This window comes from Balearica regulorum, chromosome 1, assembly GCF_011004875.1.
Source record: "Balearica regulorum gibbericeps isolate bBalReg1 chromosome 1, bBalReg1.pri, whole genome shotgun sequence".
NCBI classification, from domain to species: Eukaryota; Metazoa; Chordata; class Aves; order Gruiformes; family Gruidae; genus Balearica; species Balearica regulorum.
In genome coordinates, this window is record NC_046184.1 from 125,337,113 (window position 1) to 125,355,661 (window position 18,549).

At 37.3% G+C, this 18,549-nt stretch overlaps 1 protein-coding gene across 1 annotated transcript in view; it reads left to right on the forward strand.

Moving 5' to 3' along the window:
• Nucleotides 1-18,549, forward strand: part of CFAP47 (cilia and flagella associated protein 47) — a 360,776-nt gene that overhangs the window by 76,119 nt on the left and 266,108 nt on the right. Inside the window, exons 31-33 of the mRNA XM_075774464.1 lie at nt 283-376; nt 965-1,105; nt 9,201-9,396. Coding sequence (XP_075630579.1) covers nt 283-376; nt 965-1,105; nt 9,201-9,396 — 431 coding nt within the window. The remainder of the gene's footprint in view (nt 1-282; nt 377-964; nt 1,106-9,200; nt 9,397-18,549) is intronic.

Below are 18,549 nucleotides of genomic sequence, written 5' to 3' on the forward strand. Positions count from 1 at the left end.
AATTTCATTAATCTGAGAAGATAATGTCACTATGTAAAATATGGAGACAAATAATGTGCTGTTACCAGCAAAATATAATTCTGTGGGAGGAGAAATAAGTTGTCATGATCATAATTTCAATCTGATCTAAAACAATTAATAGGACTGGATCGTTACTCCAAAGTGTACTCAGATAGAACTCAGAAGAGCTTACACATAGGTTGACCAAGTTGAAAACCTTGGACTGCTCTTAAAAAGAATTACGTTGCTTATCTATTAACATTTCCTGCTTTATGATTTCAGAAGCCAAGGAGCATATCTTCCTCATGTTATTCCAGAATTTCTGCTTGAACCTGATGATTATAAGAAATGGATAAAAGAGCAAACTGTACTGAAGGTAGGTTTGGGGTTTTTTATGGTGTGTTTTTGTTTAATTTTTTTCCTCTTTTTTTTTTTTTTAACAAAGACCGCTTAGTGTCAGTCCTTTGAAGACTAATGGAAGTCTTCTGTGGACCATGAGTATTCCTACTGTGGTGACTGTTTTGGATTGCATAAATCTAAACACGTGCATGAGGTTGAACAGAAATTTAAACTGATACCAACATTTACACTCTCCTCCCCTAGTTTTTCTCTTCCATTCCTTCTGATATCACTGATACCTGCAATTAATTTCCAACAGATATGTTCTACTGTTCAACAGTAGAATTCATTTTACCTTACTACTAATTTTACCATTAAAAAAAAAAAATCCTGTGTGTTGTCTCTCTGTCCTGATCGCTGCTTTCAACTTCTGTCAATTCTGCATTATGCTTCTTATTCCTGTGATAGCAACAAACCATAAATGGTTCTAAATGCTGATCACTGTTGCACTACAGTAGATGTTATCAGTCATTTATGTCTTTGATTCATTATTATGCTCTTGTGAATTTCCTATCCAAACTGCTGAAATGAATATTGAAAATAAATCCTGTTCCTTTATCTGAAGGATCAGACAGCTGAGTTGAAAAAAGGAGATGTGAAAAACTCAGACATATTTAGCAACAAACACACATTCATTCTGGAGGACAGCGTATTTGAGACAATGAGCAAACGAGCCTGGACAGATGTGCTACTGCAGGTATACAAGGTAAATTGTACACATATTTACTACTTAAGTTCTGAAGAACTGATGACAAAAAACTTTGCTTTGAACAAGATCTCGGGCATATTCAAGGTTTTTTTTTTTTTCCAAACAGATCTTCAAAACTAAATACTTTTAAGTATTTTATTTCTAACAGAGAAGAAAAAAAACAAACAATGAGAACATTTTAATTTTCTTACTTCTGAAACTTTAGCAGTATGTTAACACGTTTCAATTAGGAAACGCTGTGTTAGGTCTCCATTTTGTAGAATTAAATGTTACAGAAATCTTTTCTTACAAATAAAGAAAACTCTCCCATGCTTTTTTTGTTACTCTGGTTACAAAACACTTTACACTGGAAATACTTAGTTGACTAGACATATAGAATCATAGAATGGTTTGGGTTGGAAGGGACCTTAAAGATCATCTAGTTCCAACCCCCCTGCTACAGCCAGGGACACCCTCCACTATACCACGTTGCCCAAAGCCTCATCCAACCTCTGATCTTAAACACTTCCAGGGAGGCGGCATCCACACCCTCTCTGGGCAACCTGTTCCAGTACCTCACCACCCTCACAGTAAAGAATTTCTTTCTAACATCTAATCTAAATCGACCCTCCTTCAGCTTAAACCCATTACCCCTTGTCCTGTCATTACACTCCCTCATAAACAGTCCCTCACCATCTTTCCTGTAGGCCCCCTTCAGGTACTGGAAAGCTGCAATTAGATCTCCCCAGAGCTTTCTTTTCTCCAGGCTGAACAATCCCAACTCTCTCAGCCTGTCCTCATAGGAGAGGTGCTCCAGCCCTCCAGTCAGCTTCGTGGCCCTCCTCTGGACTCGCTCCAACAGCTCCATGTCTCTCCTGTACTGGGGCCCCCAGAGCTGGATGCAGTACTCCAGGTGGGGTCTCACCAGTGCAGAGCAGAGTGGGAGAATCATCTCCCTTGACCTGCTGGTCACGTCTCTTTTGATACAGCTCAGGACACAGTTGGCTTTCTGAGCTGCATGTGCACACTGCTGGCTCATGTTGAGCTTCTCATCAATCAATACCCCCAAATCCTTCTCCTCGGGGCTGCTCTCAATCCATTCCTCGCCCAGCCTATAGTCGTGCTTGGGATTGTGCCGATCCACGTGCAGGACCTTGCACTTGGCCTTGTTGAACTTCATGCAGTTTGCATGGGCCCACCTCTCAAGCCTGTCAAGGTCCCTCTGGATGGCATCCCTTCCCTCCAGCGTGTCGACCACACCACACAGCTTGGTGGTGTCGGCAAACTTGCTGAGGGTGCACTCGATCCCATTGTCCATGTCACCGACAAAGATGTTGAACAGTGCTGGTCCCAGTACCGACCCCTGAGGAACACCACTCGTCACTGTTCTCCACTTGGACATTGAGCCGTTGAGTGTGACCATCCAGCCAGTTCCTTATCCACTGAGTGGTCCATCCATCGAATCCATGTGTCTCCAATTTAGAGACAAGGATGTCGTGCGGGACAGTGTCAAATGCCTTGTACGAGTCCAGGTAGATGATGTCAGCTGCCCTTCCCTTATTCACCGATGCTGTAACCCCATCACAGAAGGCCACCAAATTTGCCAGGAACGATTTGCCCTTAGTGAAGCGGTGTTGGCTGTCACCAATCACCTCCTTATTTTCCATGTGCCTGAGCATAGTCTCCAGGAGGGTCTGCTCCGTAATCTTGCCAGGCATGGAGGTGAGACTGACCGGCCTGTAGTTCCCATGACATTTATTATCTTAGATTAGAATGGAATTTTAAACAGGTAAGCACTTTTATAATACCTATTACTTTTAAGATTAAATGAACTTGGTCAGTATGTATGTCGTGGTTTAACCCGGCAGGCAGCTAAAAGAGCCACACAGCTGTTCACTCACTACCCCACTCCCAGTGGGATGTGGGAGAGAACTGAAAATGGGAAAAAAACCCCCAAATCTTGGGTTGAGATAAAGACAGTTTAATAGGACAGAAAAGGAAAAAAAAATAATAATTATAACAAAAAAAAATATAAAACAAGTGATGAACAGCACAATTTCTCACCACCTGAAGCTGATGCTCTGCAAGACCCTGAGCTGCCCTACCTCCTGACCCACTCCTCATGGAACATGACATCATATGGTATGGAATATCCAGCTGTCCTGGCTGTGTAGCCTCTCAGCTTCTTGGGCACCCCCCACCTTCTTGTTGGCAGGGCAGTATGAGAACCTGAAAAGTCCTTGACTGCTTGGCAACAACTTGAAAACATCAGTATTATCAACATTATTCTCATCTTAAATACAAAACACAGCACTATACCAGCTGCTAGGAAGAAAATTACCTCTCTCTCTGCCAAAACCAGGACAGTGTACTTCTCAAATTTTATTACATTAAGATAAATATTTTGGATATCTAAATCATGCTTTCCAAAGTAAATCTGATGTGCTTACCAATGATCAGTAATGTTTGTATGCCTAAAAATAAATATTTACTTATTTGCAATCCAAGGGGTAGAAATGAAAAATGTACTATCTGGGCTTCCCAGTACAAGAAAGACATTGACATACTGAAGTGTGACTCCAGTGAATGGTCCCAAAGATGATTTAAGAGACACCAAGAAATCCATGGGCCAGGATGGGATGCACCCATGAGTACTCAGGAAGCTGTCAGATGTTATTGCTATGCCACTCTCCATCATCTTTGAAAGGTCATGGAGAACAGGAGAGGTGCCTGAGGACTGGAGGAAAGCCAATGTCACTCTGGTCTTCAAAAAGGTCAAGAAGGAGGACCCAGGAAACTACAGGCCAATCAGCCTCACCTCCATCCCTGGAAAGGTGATGGAACAGCTTATTCTGAGGGTCATCTCTAAGCATGTGGAGGAAAAGGTTATTGGGAGTGGTGAGCATGGATTCACCAAGGGGAAATAATGCCTAATCAATCTGGTAGCCTTCTATGATGGCATGACTGGCTGGGTGGATGAGGGGAGAGCAGTGGATGTTGTCTACCTTGTCCCCCCATGGAAGGGACCCATACTGGAACAGTTTGTGAAGAACTGCAGTCTGTGGGAAGGACTCATGTTGGAGAAATTGGTGGAGAACTGTTTCCTGTGGGAGGGACCCCACGCTGGAGCAGGGGAAGAGTGTGAGGAGTCCTCCCCCTGAGGAGGAAGGAGCGGCAGAGACAACGTGTGATAAAGTGACCACAAACCCCATTCCTCATACCCCTGTGCCACTTGTGGGGAGGAAGTAGAGAAAAATGAGGAGTGAAGTTGAGCCTGCAATAGAAGGGAGGGGTGGGAGGAAGGTTTTTCAAGACTGTTCTTATTTCTCATTATCCTACACCGATGTAGACTGGCAATAAATTTAATTAATTTCCTCAAGTCAAATCTCTTTTGCTCATGACGGTAATTGGTGAGTGATATCTCCCTGTCCTTACCTCGACCCATGAGCCTTTTGTTATATTTTCTCTCCCCCGTCCAGCTGAGGAGAGGAGAGTGATAGAGCAGCTTTGGTGGGCACCTGGTCTCCAGCCAGGGTCAACTAATTACAGGTATATTGGGAAATATACTTTGAACATTCACATGTGTACTGTGAAAAAGTGTCAGCTATTAGAAGTTATATTTTGTGTTTTGACTATATATTATTGATGTCTATGTAAAAGAGAAGTTAACAGTTTTGATCAAATTATTGATAATTGCAATTTGCCACTCTAAGAAAATTTTTAGTACTTCTTACAGTGACAGTTTAAAGACATCTTCAAAATAAAAACAAAAAGATCAATTTTTAATTTGATAATTTCTGTAGTGTATCATTAACTTTATTTTTCGTATTGTGCAATCTTTTAAAATAATCTTTCTAGCCTTTCCAATATCAGAAAGCAAAGCATCATTATGAATTTATACTAATGTAGGTGTGGGCTGCTACTGGATGGTGAGGAAATACAGGTTTTCCTGGCTACATTTTTCTGCCCCTTTCCTTATGGTCGAACTAGTGGATTAAGATGGTGCTTCCAAATATATCTTTTATCTCTCTGACCATTGGTGTAGAGATAAGAAAGGGACAGAACACAGGGTTGCTGGATATATGAAAAAGTTCAGGTTTAGATCAGCTTATACGTCTTGTGAAGATGTGCTCTTCATCATTCTAGTTCCGTTTCATTCACAAGAAGCGTGTTTCAGCTTCTCATTCATTGTTCCTTCATCTTTCTATCCTATAACAGTACGTTTTTACAGCCTTATAACATCACATTCATCTTCTCTGTCTCTCCTGCTAATGTCTTAGGAATTATATTTCTCTGCTTTTCTTTTTTATTGTAGCCTTATGCAGTTTGGCTACATGGTATTCAATTCAATACAATAAAGCATAAGCTGAACTCTTAAGATAACACGGCTTTACATTTGACCTAGTCACTTAACATTCGAAGTCCTGTTCTCTCTTCCATACCTTTTTTCAAGGTTTTCTTCAAACCCATTTTTGACAGGGGTGACCATGACTGCTGCTGCTGAACAAGGTTTATTTATTTTGTTAAATCTGTAAAGAAAGCATCAGAACAATAAAGAAAAACAGGATATGAACTGTCAAGACAGCAAGATTGGCTTCTATAGCAATATTTACTTGGGCTAGTGTTGAAATATTCTGAAGTTAAAAGAGAACAGTTCGTATCTTCAAAGCAGTATCATTAAAATGAAAGTGGAGACAAGCCTTTTTGTGATTACAATAGCCTGATTTCATGCAAGATCAGATGAAACAGAATTCTTTCTAACTCACATAGTATGCTGCAAATTTCAGAAAATGTTAAAATAATTAATCTATTCACCAGAGATGTTTTGTTATCCAATTTTATTTTAGAAATAAAATGCTGTTATTAGATATACCTACTATTATTCTTTATCAACTGTCACCCCACATTGCTTCATGCCTGTATCTGATACCTTAACCTGATGCATTATGGCCCACCTATTAGTTATGAAAACTTCTGTTAATGCTGCAGAAGTTCAGAGGAAAAAACCTGTACCTAAATCCATCTCAGAAAAATAGAAAATGAAGTTTATTCTGAAGAAAGGGTAGAACCTGTGGAGAATAAAACGGAGATTCATGAATCATAAAGATATACTTTTAATTGACTTTTTGAGCAAGAGCTAAAGTACTGATGGTATTCTACAAATCTTGAAAGTCAAGGCTAATAGAAACACATGGACAGAAGTGGTAATTTAGCCCTTGGGTCAGGCCAGATTTTCAATAAAGACAATTTATCTTTAAGTTTAATGAGCATGTAGTAATGATGCTTTTTATAGTTATAAGTGTTAACATTTCATAACCTTACAGCTGATTTTTTTTTTTTAAATAAATACAGTGTGCTTTAAAAAGCCACTGTATGCTAATGTCCTGGTCTCTCAACAGGGTCTCAATAGGAATGCAGATATGTGGGCATCTTGTATTAGGATGGATTGGACTTGTTAAGACATAGTAATGTAATGTTTTATGGGTAAATAATGTTTCATATTTTCTTCTAAATGCAGTTGCCATTACTGTTTCCTGTTTTGATCCTTTTGACAGAACATCAGGTTATACTGATGAAGGAACATTGCAATAAATTAACCTGTAAAGCCTTTTGAGAAAACATGAACTAGATGATGCTAAACTGAAATGCTTCAGGGTTTAAAAAGGAATTTCAAAATGACTCAATTTTTTTAAATTATTGTAATTAAATACGGATGCTATAATTTGAGTCTCATACATTAGTAGTTAACTAGGTTTTGTATATTAGTATATTATAAAATATTTTCTTCAGGAAAATGTGAAAGCATTGGATGACAGTCCTTCATATGATCTCGAAAAAAAAAAAAAAAAGAAATCCAGATGTAAGTGTGGAAACTGTGAAGCCATCTTGCTGTAGCTGCATCACACTATATGTAAGAGTGTTTTCCATCTGCAGCAAATAGAGAGATTAAAAAGTTGTAATACCTTGCCTCAAGAAACAAATGCGCTCTAATATAAAGGTTAAAATCTGGTACTGGAAACTAATATGAAAAGAAACAATTATAAAAGCAGTGCAAGCTGTTTTAATTCTGATTAGATAAAATATAATAGTCTTTTCTTTATGTATATATCTATCAGGAAATTAGATATCACCAGTGGTGTTTAAGGGACTGAGAAACTGGGCCAAATTCATGGAATGATAGAATGATTTGGGTTGGAAGGGACCTCAGAGATCATCTAGTTCCAACCCCCCTGCTACAGGTAGGGACACCCTCCACTAGACCAGGTTGCCCAAAGCCTCATCCAACCTGGCCTTGAACACTTCCAGGGAGGGGACATCCACAGTTTCTCTAGGTAACCTGTACCACTCTCCCAGGGAAGAATTTTTTCCTGATGTGTAATCTACATCTATCCTCTTTTAGTTTAAACCCATTACCACTTGTCCTATCACTACACTCCCTGATAAACAGTCCCTCACCATCTTTCCTGTAGGCCCCCTTCAGGTACTGGAAGGCTGCAATAAGATCTCCCTGGAGCTTTCTCTTCTCCAGGCTGAACAACCCAACTCTCTCAGCCTGTCCTCACAGGAGAGGTGCTCCAGCCCTCTGATCAGCTTCGTGGCCCTTCTCTGGACTCGCTCCAACAGCTCCATGTCTCTCTTGTACTGGGGCCCCCAGAGCTGGATGCAGTACTCCAGGTGGGGTCTCACCAGAGCAGGGCAGAGTGGGAGAATCACCTCCCTTGACCTGCTGGTCACGCTTCTTTTGATGTGGCCCAGGACATAGTTGGCTTTCTGGGCTGTGAGCACACATTCCTGGCTCATGTTGAGGCAGTTGTAGACTGCAGTGACATCACCCCTCAGCCTTCTCCAAGATGAACAACCAAGTGACCTCAGCCATTCCTTGTAAGTCCAGCCTTTCACCATCTTGGTCACCCTCTGGAAACACTCTAACAGTTTGATGTTTTCCTTATATTTAGGTGCCCAAAACTCAGTGCTTGAGGTGGGGCTGCATCAGTGCAGTGTAGAGTGGAACAATCGCCTCCCTTGACCAGCTAGCTATGCTTTGCTTGATACACCCGAGGACATGTTGGCCCTTTTGGCTGCCAGGGAACATTGTTGACTCATGTTCAACTTGCCATCAACCCAAACTCCCAGATCTCTTTCTGTGGGGCTGCTCTCCAGCCTCTTGTCCCCTGATTTATATGTATAAGTAGGATTACCCTGTCCCAGGTGCAGAATCTGGACCTGCTCTTGTTAAAATACATACAGTTGGTTATTGCCCAGCTTTCTAGTCTATCCAGAGCTCTCTTTGAGGCCTCTCTACCCTTGAGGGAGTCCACAGCTCCTCCTAATTTAGTATCATTGGCAAACTTAATGTACATTCAATTCCCGTGTCCAATCATTTATACAAACTTTAAAGAGCATTGAGCCCTGGGGAACCTCACTGGTGACTGTCCACCATTCTGATGTAACCTCATTTACTAGAACTCTTTGAGCCCAACCTGTCAGCCAATCATTCACCCATTGTATTATGGACTTGTCTAGCTGCATGCTGGACATTTTGTCCAGAACAATACTGTGAGAGACAGTATCAAAAGCTTTGTCAAAATCTAAAACCGCCACATCTACTGGCTTCCCTTGGTGAACTAGATGGGTGACCTCATCATAAAAGGAAATTAAGTTGGTTAAGCAGGACTTTCCCTCATTAACCTGTGCTTCTATGACCAATGGCTACATTGTCTCTCAGGTGCTTTTCAATAACTCCTAGAATAAGCTTCTCCATAATTTTACCAGGCACTGAAATGAAACTGACAGGCCTGTAATTACCATGGTCTACCTTATTACTCTTCTTGAAAACTGGGACAACATTTGCCAGCTTCCAGTCAACTGGGACCTCTCCAGACTCCCAAGACCATTTGGAAATCCAGTTTGTATTTTGTTTAAGGAAGCAAAGGAATTCCCTAAAACCTCAGCAAATCTGTTCTCATGTGTTATGCTTTTATGCAAATGTGTAATCTATTAAAACCTTTTCTAAATCAGAAAACCTTTTTGAGTTCTAAGTGGGGTTTTTATCATTCAACTTGAAATTATTCTTTTTACAGTTCATGCTTAAAACCACTTTTTCTAATTTCAGGTGTTTGTTCTTCCACGTGTTTCTTCATGTAATATCACCGATCCATCCAGCTTGGAAAGCATGCAGAACATGCCAAGAATAAAATCAGAACCTTTATCGAGTAATATATATTCTCCATATGAACGAACCATCCTCACCTGGTTGAATAAACATTATGAGAAGAATCGAAAAACTGTGTGGAAAGATTGCCAAAAAGGTGAAATAATTCTTTCACTGTGCTCTTCCTTCTAATACTCTTTTTGTAGACTTTTAAAATTGTTATTCATAGATATATCATGACAACTTGCCACTGAAAGTATTTTCTGCAGGAGAAGTTATTGCCAATCCATAGGTATTTCCTTTTCTTGTGTTTCTGTGTTCCAAGAGCAGCATCTTTTGACTAGCACTGTTCATTAAATATCTATCTTCTGTGTTCTGTGTGTTCCTATAGTTTCTAACAAGGTATAAAGGATGAAGTGTGGTGAACCATCTCACTTTTTCTTTCCATTAATGATCTTAGGAAGGAAGTGCTAACATTAATCACTTTCTCTTCATTTTCCTGTCTATAGTCATATGCAATTGTTAGTATTTGTGCTTATAGTGGTGTGTTTGAGAGCTAGCTTTTCAGAATTTTTAGAATAATTTTTGTATTACGTTTACTCTAATGCCATTTAGAAAGGTAATGGAGACCAAGTTTCCATATCATAAATCTTGCCCTACTTGCAAGGTCAGTTTGATGCCTCATGATCTCTTGAGTAAGGTTAGACAAAATGACCTGTTCCATTTAAGACTGACTTAGGCAGTTCTGGTATTCAAATCTGATAAACTGTTCAACCAGTAGTAATTATTATTTCGATTTCCTTGTATGATTTCTCCCTTTTGCTTCTTGACCCTAACTTCATTGTCTCTTTCAGCATTAATTTTGGATGGGTAGTTAACACCAAGAAAGGGCAGTCTGATGACGATCATGGAAGAACTCCATAAGAATGGCTTACAAGCCACATATGGAAAAGACTGTCTAGTGTCATTTTTGTCTTGAGTGATTTCTGACCTATCTGAATTATGGATAATCTTTTTTGCATATCATCTTCCATAAGTCTCATTTGGGTATATTCTTTAGCTCGCATATACTTTGAATATCCCCTTGCTTTTCTCATTTTACCGTGTAGAAGCAAATTATTCTAGATATTCTCGAATGCATTGAATAATTCTGCTGACAAGATTGAAAGGTCAGTCTATACCCCGTACATCCAATATAAATAGTTTTCTGGCTGTTAACTCATAGTTCGCATCTGATTTTATGATTAACTTAGGGAGTCTCCCTAGCTAAAGTAACAAGCCCTACAGTAAGTAGGTGTATTTGCAATATATAATTTTCTTATTATCTGTGTGTAGTGCCTACTTTAGTGGAGCTCTCTCACAGTTGCAAGCACTCTGCTCTGCTGCATGTTATCTGAGTCCCATGCGTACAGATGACAACTTGCAAAGAGAATGGCTAGCTACCTGGCCAGTATTGTGGCTCACCATAAATGCTGCATGGATATATTCCTCAACTCCACTGCCTGTTCTCTTTATTGTAGACTACATTAATACCTAGATGTTGGGGCATGGCTTGCCTTGTTCTGGCCTGTGGGAACTTGTTGGGGAGAATATGAACATCAAAATGCATCTTATTTAATATTAAATTTTTAATTGAGTTATAATGTCTAAAGATGAGAGGAGTGAATCTGAACCATAAAGTGCAGATCTAGTGGACACTACTGGGCAAAAACCCCCAAATGTCTCTGTCGAAGTGGAATATCTACTGATGATACATTTTAAGGAGCCAGTTATTGAAAGTATTGTTTTAGTTGGCTAAGAGTGTGTAATAAATTAGAATATTAAAATGAGTTTGTTTTTTAATGAGTTGTTATATGGTTATCAGCAATTGTAAAGTAGATTTTTTACAATTATTTAGTTCTAAAGGCTCCCCAAAATTGGCACCCAAAAAGAATGATTTAATTACAATATTGGGGTTCTCAGAACATAATAATTTCTGTTAAATCATGGTAACTCTGTATGTTAATGTATTCATTTGTGCAGATCTGGTTGCAGATTTGGCTCTGGGTCACAGGTGAAGATGAATTTTGTGGTTACTGCCAGAGGACATTTATCTGCATTGCAGTTCTCTCTTACAATTTCACTTAATTATACTTTTCTGCTTTCAGAGAAGTGCAAGATTGGAATGAGAAGGCAGAGATTATATATACTTTCTGTGTGTGTGAAGTTATAGATACTACCTTGCTGTATCGATTTGTATATATCTTTTTTGGTTCATAAGTTCTATATTCTGTTTGCTAGAGGGCACACAGAAATAGCTTGGTGTACGCACATGAGCGTGCCCTTTTCTTTTGCTTCTATTTCCATTTCTCTCACAAAACCACATAAATGAGTATTACTAAAGATACGATAATTAAAAAAATGAGAGAATTCTGATAAATTATGAAAGTAATAGTCTTAATCTTATATGTCTGCATTATAAAAGTTCTTAACTGTGTGATCTTATACTCTTCTGTTCCACAGATAACCTGCCTCAATATCCCTTTGAATCCTGTGGTTTAGCCTTCACTTTCCTCTTACTTTTTTGCTTTTACTGCCTCAGAATGAATTGGTGTCCGCTACTCTGCTGTTCTTTCTGCTAAACAGGGCAGAGGATCTGATGACAAAGGACACAGAAAAGACTGATGTACTCAATGCCTTCTTCACCTTGGTCTTTAATGGTAAGACTGGCACTGAGCAATCCCAGGTGCTTGAGATGAATAGGAAAGTCTGGAGTAAGTAAGACATCCTTGGTGGAGGAGGATCAGAATAGGGAGCACTTAAAAAAATTGGACAAACACAAATCCTTGGTACCCCATGGAGTGCACCAACAAGTGCTGAGGGACCTGGCCAATGTCATTGCGAGGCCACGCTCAGTAATCTTGGAAAGGTCAGGACAAGCAGGTTTGGAAGAGGTTTGGAAGAAAGCAAACATCATTCCTATCTGGAAGAAGGCTGATCCAGGGAGCTACAGGCCAGTCAGCCTCATCCTGTTTTTTGAGATGGTAATGGAGTAAATAATCTTGGAAACCATTTCCAAACATATGAAGGACAAGAAATTGTTTGGGAGTAGTCAGCATGAATTTACAAAGGGGAAATCACGTTTGACCAACCGGCTTGCCTTCCACAATGCCACGACTAGCTCATTGGACAGGTGGAGTGCAGTGTTGTTTATCTCAACTTTGGCAAGGTTTTCAACAGCCTCCTGTAACATCTTCATAAACAAACTGATGAAGTATAGGCTAGATAAGAGGGCTGTAAGGTGGACTGAAATTAGGTTGAACTGCCAGGCTCAAAGGGTTATGGTCAGTGGCACAAAGTCTGACTGGAGGCTGGTCACCAGTAATGTTCCTCAGGGGTCATTAGACTGAATTTGGTTTTTAAGATCTTACACTGGAGAAGAACTTCTATATCTCAGCAGATTTAATATTTTCATGTACCATTGGTCATTTAAATTTTATGATGTTAAGGTTAATCATCAAATTTATACTTAGATATTGTGACATTTTAAATCATATTAGCCTTAAATTAAACATTTAAACAGGCTTTTTCAGAGGAACAGTTAAAAGTGTCATAAGGAAAAATGTCAAATTATAGTAAATGTTCATACAATCCAACTGAAAGTCCCAAATATCCTCAATTTTGTATTTTTTGTGGTTATTATTTGCTTAGTATCACCAATTTTAAAAGAAGGATTAGTTCTTTTATTCTTGCTACCATCCAGATCAAAGAGTAATTACCACTTTTTCCTTAACATTTACGTGCCTGCATATTATCATCATGCATTCTGCTTTGCATAAAGAATTATCCCTGATTAGCAATATGTCTTGACCATGGAGCTGCTTTCAGCTCAAGCTAGTCTGTTGGGTGATCCATTCCTACTAAATAAATGAAGATCTATCCAGGTCACATTTCTCAGTCTTTCCTTTGATACCTAAGCTACTTAAAGTGAAATGTAAAGTGAGCAAAGCCTAAGCTACTGCAGTGCAGAAAGGTTTTAAATATAGATCTTTATTACTTCCTTCTAAAGTTGAAGATAACTATATCATTCATCAGAACTCTTCTTTTGCAAGAATGAAGATCTCAATAGCCTAGAGAGAACGTTAGCAAGGAGTTTACTATGTCCACATCTTCTGCTCTTACTGCTACTAAAAAATAAATGTGTTTCAAAAGCAGCTTGGCATATGTTTTGGGAGGACAGGCTTGTAATTTGTCTTATTGACCATACAATGGAGAACGTTGAAACTTGAGAACAAAAGTTGTAAAACTGCAAAATGCAACTTTGCCTATTCTGCTGAGACCTTAATTATACACGAAATATAAGATTCAGTGCCCACTTAGGGTATATGGGCAATGGTAGTGACAGGAGAGGAAGCATGAATTATTTTAGTGTAATAAATTTTCAGTTTACCTTCTGCCCATTCCTTATCTTCACATTTCTTTTCAACATTTCTCTCTGAAAGACTAACAACTAATAGTATGAAAAAAAAGTCAGGAAAAACCCTTAAAAAGTTGCTAAAGTATTGGAATGCCATAATTCAAAACCTGTACTTCGTAAACAGAAGAAATTTTTGCAAATTAATGAATTAAATTGCCACCTGAGAAGCTGTATGTCTCTTCCTTATTAATTATGATTCTTGCCAGGGTGAAAAAGATAAATTGTGTTTTGAGAAATAAAGGATTTTCTTCAATGTATCCCAGGAAGATCTTGAAAAGAGTAGATAAATCTACATTTAATATAAAATTATTAGAGAATATAACAGCCAGTAAATTGAACAATATCTGAACAATCAACCTAAGTCTGAGATGTAATGGCTGTCTCTGGAGCAGATACATCTTCATTTCACTGGAAAATCTGCTTAGAATGGAAATTCTGCTTGAAAGATAATTCCTAATCCAGTGCCAACGTAGGTTTGTCTGACAATGTTAGGAATAGTAGCATCTCTCATGATCATTACGCTCAAGTAGGAAAGTTTTGGTTTTGATGTATTTTATTCACTTCACTGTAAGTGAGATGGGGTTTTTTTGTTTTTTATTTTTATAGTTTTAATTTTGATATCAATTTAGCATGGCATGTGAAATAAAAAGGTTAAGGAAGGAGAGATTTTAGTGTGAGCTAACATGTCTTCACAAGACTGTATAAGAATTAAGTAGAATTCTTGTTTGTTTTAAAACTGGTTCTGTAGAACTTTTACTTAAGGTTGTTTCTAGTACAGCAATTAAAAAGCACGCTCTTTTCTTTTCCTTGTTTTAATAAATTTTTCTTCCTCTCCTCTCTCCTCTCTCCTATCTCCTCTCTCTTCTTTCCCCAGTTTTTAGGAAGGGTATTTATGGAGTCCATTGATTCTTGCTTGTCAATTTGATAGTTCTTAGAGACAACTGAGAAACAAGCGCAAAAAGATATTTTTTATCTTTGAAGGGTAAAAGGGAAGAGTCTTATGTAATTTCATGTACGATTTCTTTCAGTTAAAATCACTGCAAACCAGACTTTTCCCAAAGAATGAATCTTTCTTTCTACACACTTAATAAAAAGCCGAGTTAAAGAAGGGCAAGTGACTATATCTAATGAACTGCCATCATGAGCATCATACATCTGACTTCCAACAAAATATTATGAGAGAACATTGTTCTTTAGTGACAGATCCTGGAAATTATTTCCTGAAATATAAATTAACAAAGTTTTTAACCATTTTTCTGTGTTATATTTCATGTTTTGCACAGCAGAACATAAGAATAAAACTTAATATGTAAATATGAAATCCAATAAGTAGGCTTTTCTGTCCTGTTCGCCTTTCTTAGTCAAGCTGAATACTCCATGTTTAAGAATTGCATTGTATCTCGTTCCCTATAGCTGAAAAACCCACAAGATCATATCAGGATTTCATTTAATAGAAAACAAAGAATTATTTTCCTGAGTTTTAAGTTCATATACAGTTGAGAAAACTCCATGTTTAATTTAACTTTTTAGAGTTTGGAGTAGTATCAAAATATTTGTTTTGTACAGTTTTATTGTTTTATGCTGGCTGGCATTATGCAGCTTCAGGGAAATAAAAGTATGAAGGAGGATAGTCCTTAGAGCTCTATACTGAGAAGATTCAAAGTGTTTGTATTTGGAAAACTGCTAAAATATCTTTCAAAAAAATGCCCTAACTCTTAGGGCTGCATATATTTGTGTATACAAATACATGTATACATATATATGTGTGTGTATACATGTATGGTGATATATAAAAATGTTTAGGTGTATACACATATATGCTGACCCTCAAAAACCTAAATGACCTAAATAGGAATAATTGGATAAATATTTAGGAAGAAATTTTGTGTCCTTACTTGCAATACATTTCAAGATGCCTAGACAGCTATTCTACTTTCAGCTAAACAAGGTGCTTCACAGTGTTTGTATGTTAATTGGAGTAAATAAGCTTACTGATTATTTGCGTAATTAATGCTACTTCTGCAGTGCATACCAAATATTTAGATTAAGTATGGTATAGCTGTGGACTTAGTAATACAACTTCAGATATTTTGTGAGGAGAAAACATATTTCAGACTATGAAAAGTGGAAAAGTTTCTGTTAATTCATTGTAAGTATCAAACAGTGAATTTCATTGAGAACAGTATTTAACTTTTTTTTTTTTTTAATAAATAAGATGATGCAGGGATTATAGTATTCATTCTTAAGCCAGTATAGAAGCCAAGTATGCTGTAATCAATTGCTGTGATTTATTGCATTTTAAATCAAAGTGATCTATAAGTGAAATGCCATGATAAAAAAAGCAGTGTAGAGGGTAACATTTTAATCTAGAAGCTTTTAGTACTGTTCAGTGATTTTAAAAGTAGTTCTCTTTACAAATGTAAACCTTCTGTTGAAAAGCAACAAAATGGAGACTGATATAAGGTAACACTGTTCTTACGTGATGCATAAAAATCTAAGGAATTTGTCAATTTAAGATATTATTTGGGATAAGGATCATCAAAAGTAAAACAAAACTGCATAGATAAGATGATTGGAAAATTTTATTAGGAGCAGAAAGGTAAATGTTCATGCCTCAGGGTAAAAGCCTTCTGCAACAGATGGGAATAAATGAGACATACCCCTCGTTTTTCTGTCATTGCCCCATGTGGTGCTTCTTGGACTTTTCTGCTCAGAATTATTATGAATTGACAGTGGTCTCAAGTCAACCTGTCCCTAATGTTTCAGGAGTTCTTAGCAGAATTATCAGTTTTGATCAGCGAGGATTTTAGCATCCTGCCTGAAACAGGAACTGTAATTTTCCTATGAGTCTCTAATAAAAGACTTCTTGTTTTCCATGTTAAGGTAAATGTAGCCTCACATGCTGTATGTGCTGGAGGTAGATACATTATCATTCTGTTAATCCTAAATACATTTTAGGAAAAACTTAATAGCCTTTTAAAAAAAATCTTCTAAGGCATAGTTCCACTCATCTTTCTTATGCTCTGTATTGCATACTTCAGTACCATCATTTTAAACCTTGTCCTTGTTCTAATGTCAGCACTTACAGAAAAGGTTATTGCCACATATTTCTTCTGTAAATGTTTGTATTATTCAGTACCAGATTTAAGCTATTGAAACAGGACTATAGGCATTATTATAGCTATAGATTAGTTCCACCTCCAGAGATTTTCAGATTTCAGAGTAAGAAGTTGTTATATAATATTATAAACCATTATTACTGCAGTCACTTGTATTAAAAAGGACACACTGTGATAGTTTAAAGTTCTCTCTAGCTCAGTATTCTACCTCCAATAGAAGACGCTTAGAGATGAGTAACAGTGCAAACATATGGCAATACTTTCTTTATATATACTCTGAGACTTCCTGATTTGAAATTCAAGGCTACTTGAGATAAGGCGGTACTTCTGTAGGGTTGTACTAGATTTTTATTGATAATTTGTTTAATTATATTTTGAACCTGTGCAAACTTCTAGCATCATACCATTCTGAAGTAGTAAGTAGGTTTAAAATCTGTTGTATGTAAAATATTTTGTTTTCAGCTTGCTACTTGATACTGTAATTTGATACTTTACTGACAAATTTCTGTATTCCACTGAGCTATTTAACAATAATGCCTGGTGCCCAGCCTCAGTGTCACACCTACTTATATAGACTGCTGTCATATCGCCACTCAATTGTTACTTTTCCTCTGTAGTTCCATAATCTAATTTATTAATTTCTTATAAAAAATCATTTCATACCTTTGATCATTAAAGGTCATCAGTTTCAAGATTTTTTATGTGAATGTATTAAGTTTATTTGGAAAGTCTTATAGAATATTAGCCTAACCCTATATATTTTGTCCTCTGCTTTTCAGTAACTCAGAATTTGAAAAATTTCCTTGTGGCTATATATCAGAAGATTTATCACTTGTGAAGATGTCTGTTATGCCTTCTTAGACATATATCAGTTGATTTTGCAACTGATAGCAAGAATTTAACTTTTTTATTGCTTGTGAAAACAGCAGAACAGCTTCACAAGAAATAAAGTAGTTTCTTTAAAGATTTATTGCTATTCTTACTTTTCTATATAAAATAACTCTTAAACTTAGTCAATTAAACCTGATCCTTTAAGAGTTTTAACGCTTGGTATAAGACCATGTTCTTTCTGGATGGTCTTCTCATATAGATAATACCAATACATCATACTTCTGTGTTACAACTTTTTTCCTTTTCTATTGGAATTATTATTTTAAGATTAATGGTAATTTTTCCTCAGTAATTTTTTTTCCAGAATGAAAGTAATGTGGTGTGTGTGGTGGAAGAGTTGCTTAAGTGTAGTGTTTTTTATGATGAGCTAAGCAGCATTCTTCTACCAGAAAGAAGATCATGATTTTGGCTTGCCAACCATTTTGTACTGTTTTATTTAAATTTTTTTGTGGGACTGACACCAAAGAATATCTATTTAGAATAGGTTTGGATATTGTTTCTTCCTGGTTTTCAGGAGAGGGGACAACTGCTTTAAAGATTTCATTTTCACTGTCAGCGTTGGAATGCGATAGCTATTTTGAAACAGTGAAATATATTACTTCATAACCATTGGGAACAATGGCTTCAGAGATTGCTGGGAACTCTTGATGCAATTAGCTGTTTATCTGGGGTGTTTCTTTTAATTAAAACACTACTATCTATCTGCAAAGAGATACTTTGTTACCAACTTACTTTACTACTTACTTTAGTAAGTCAGTGAGAGAAAGCATACTGATGGATCAGTTAAGAAAAGTGAAACTTGAAAATACCCCACAGTAAAGCACAGAAGGTAGGAAAGGGAGAA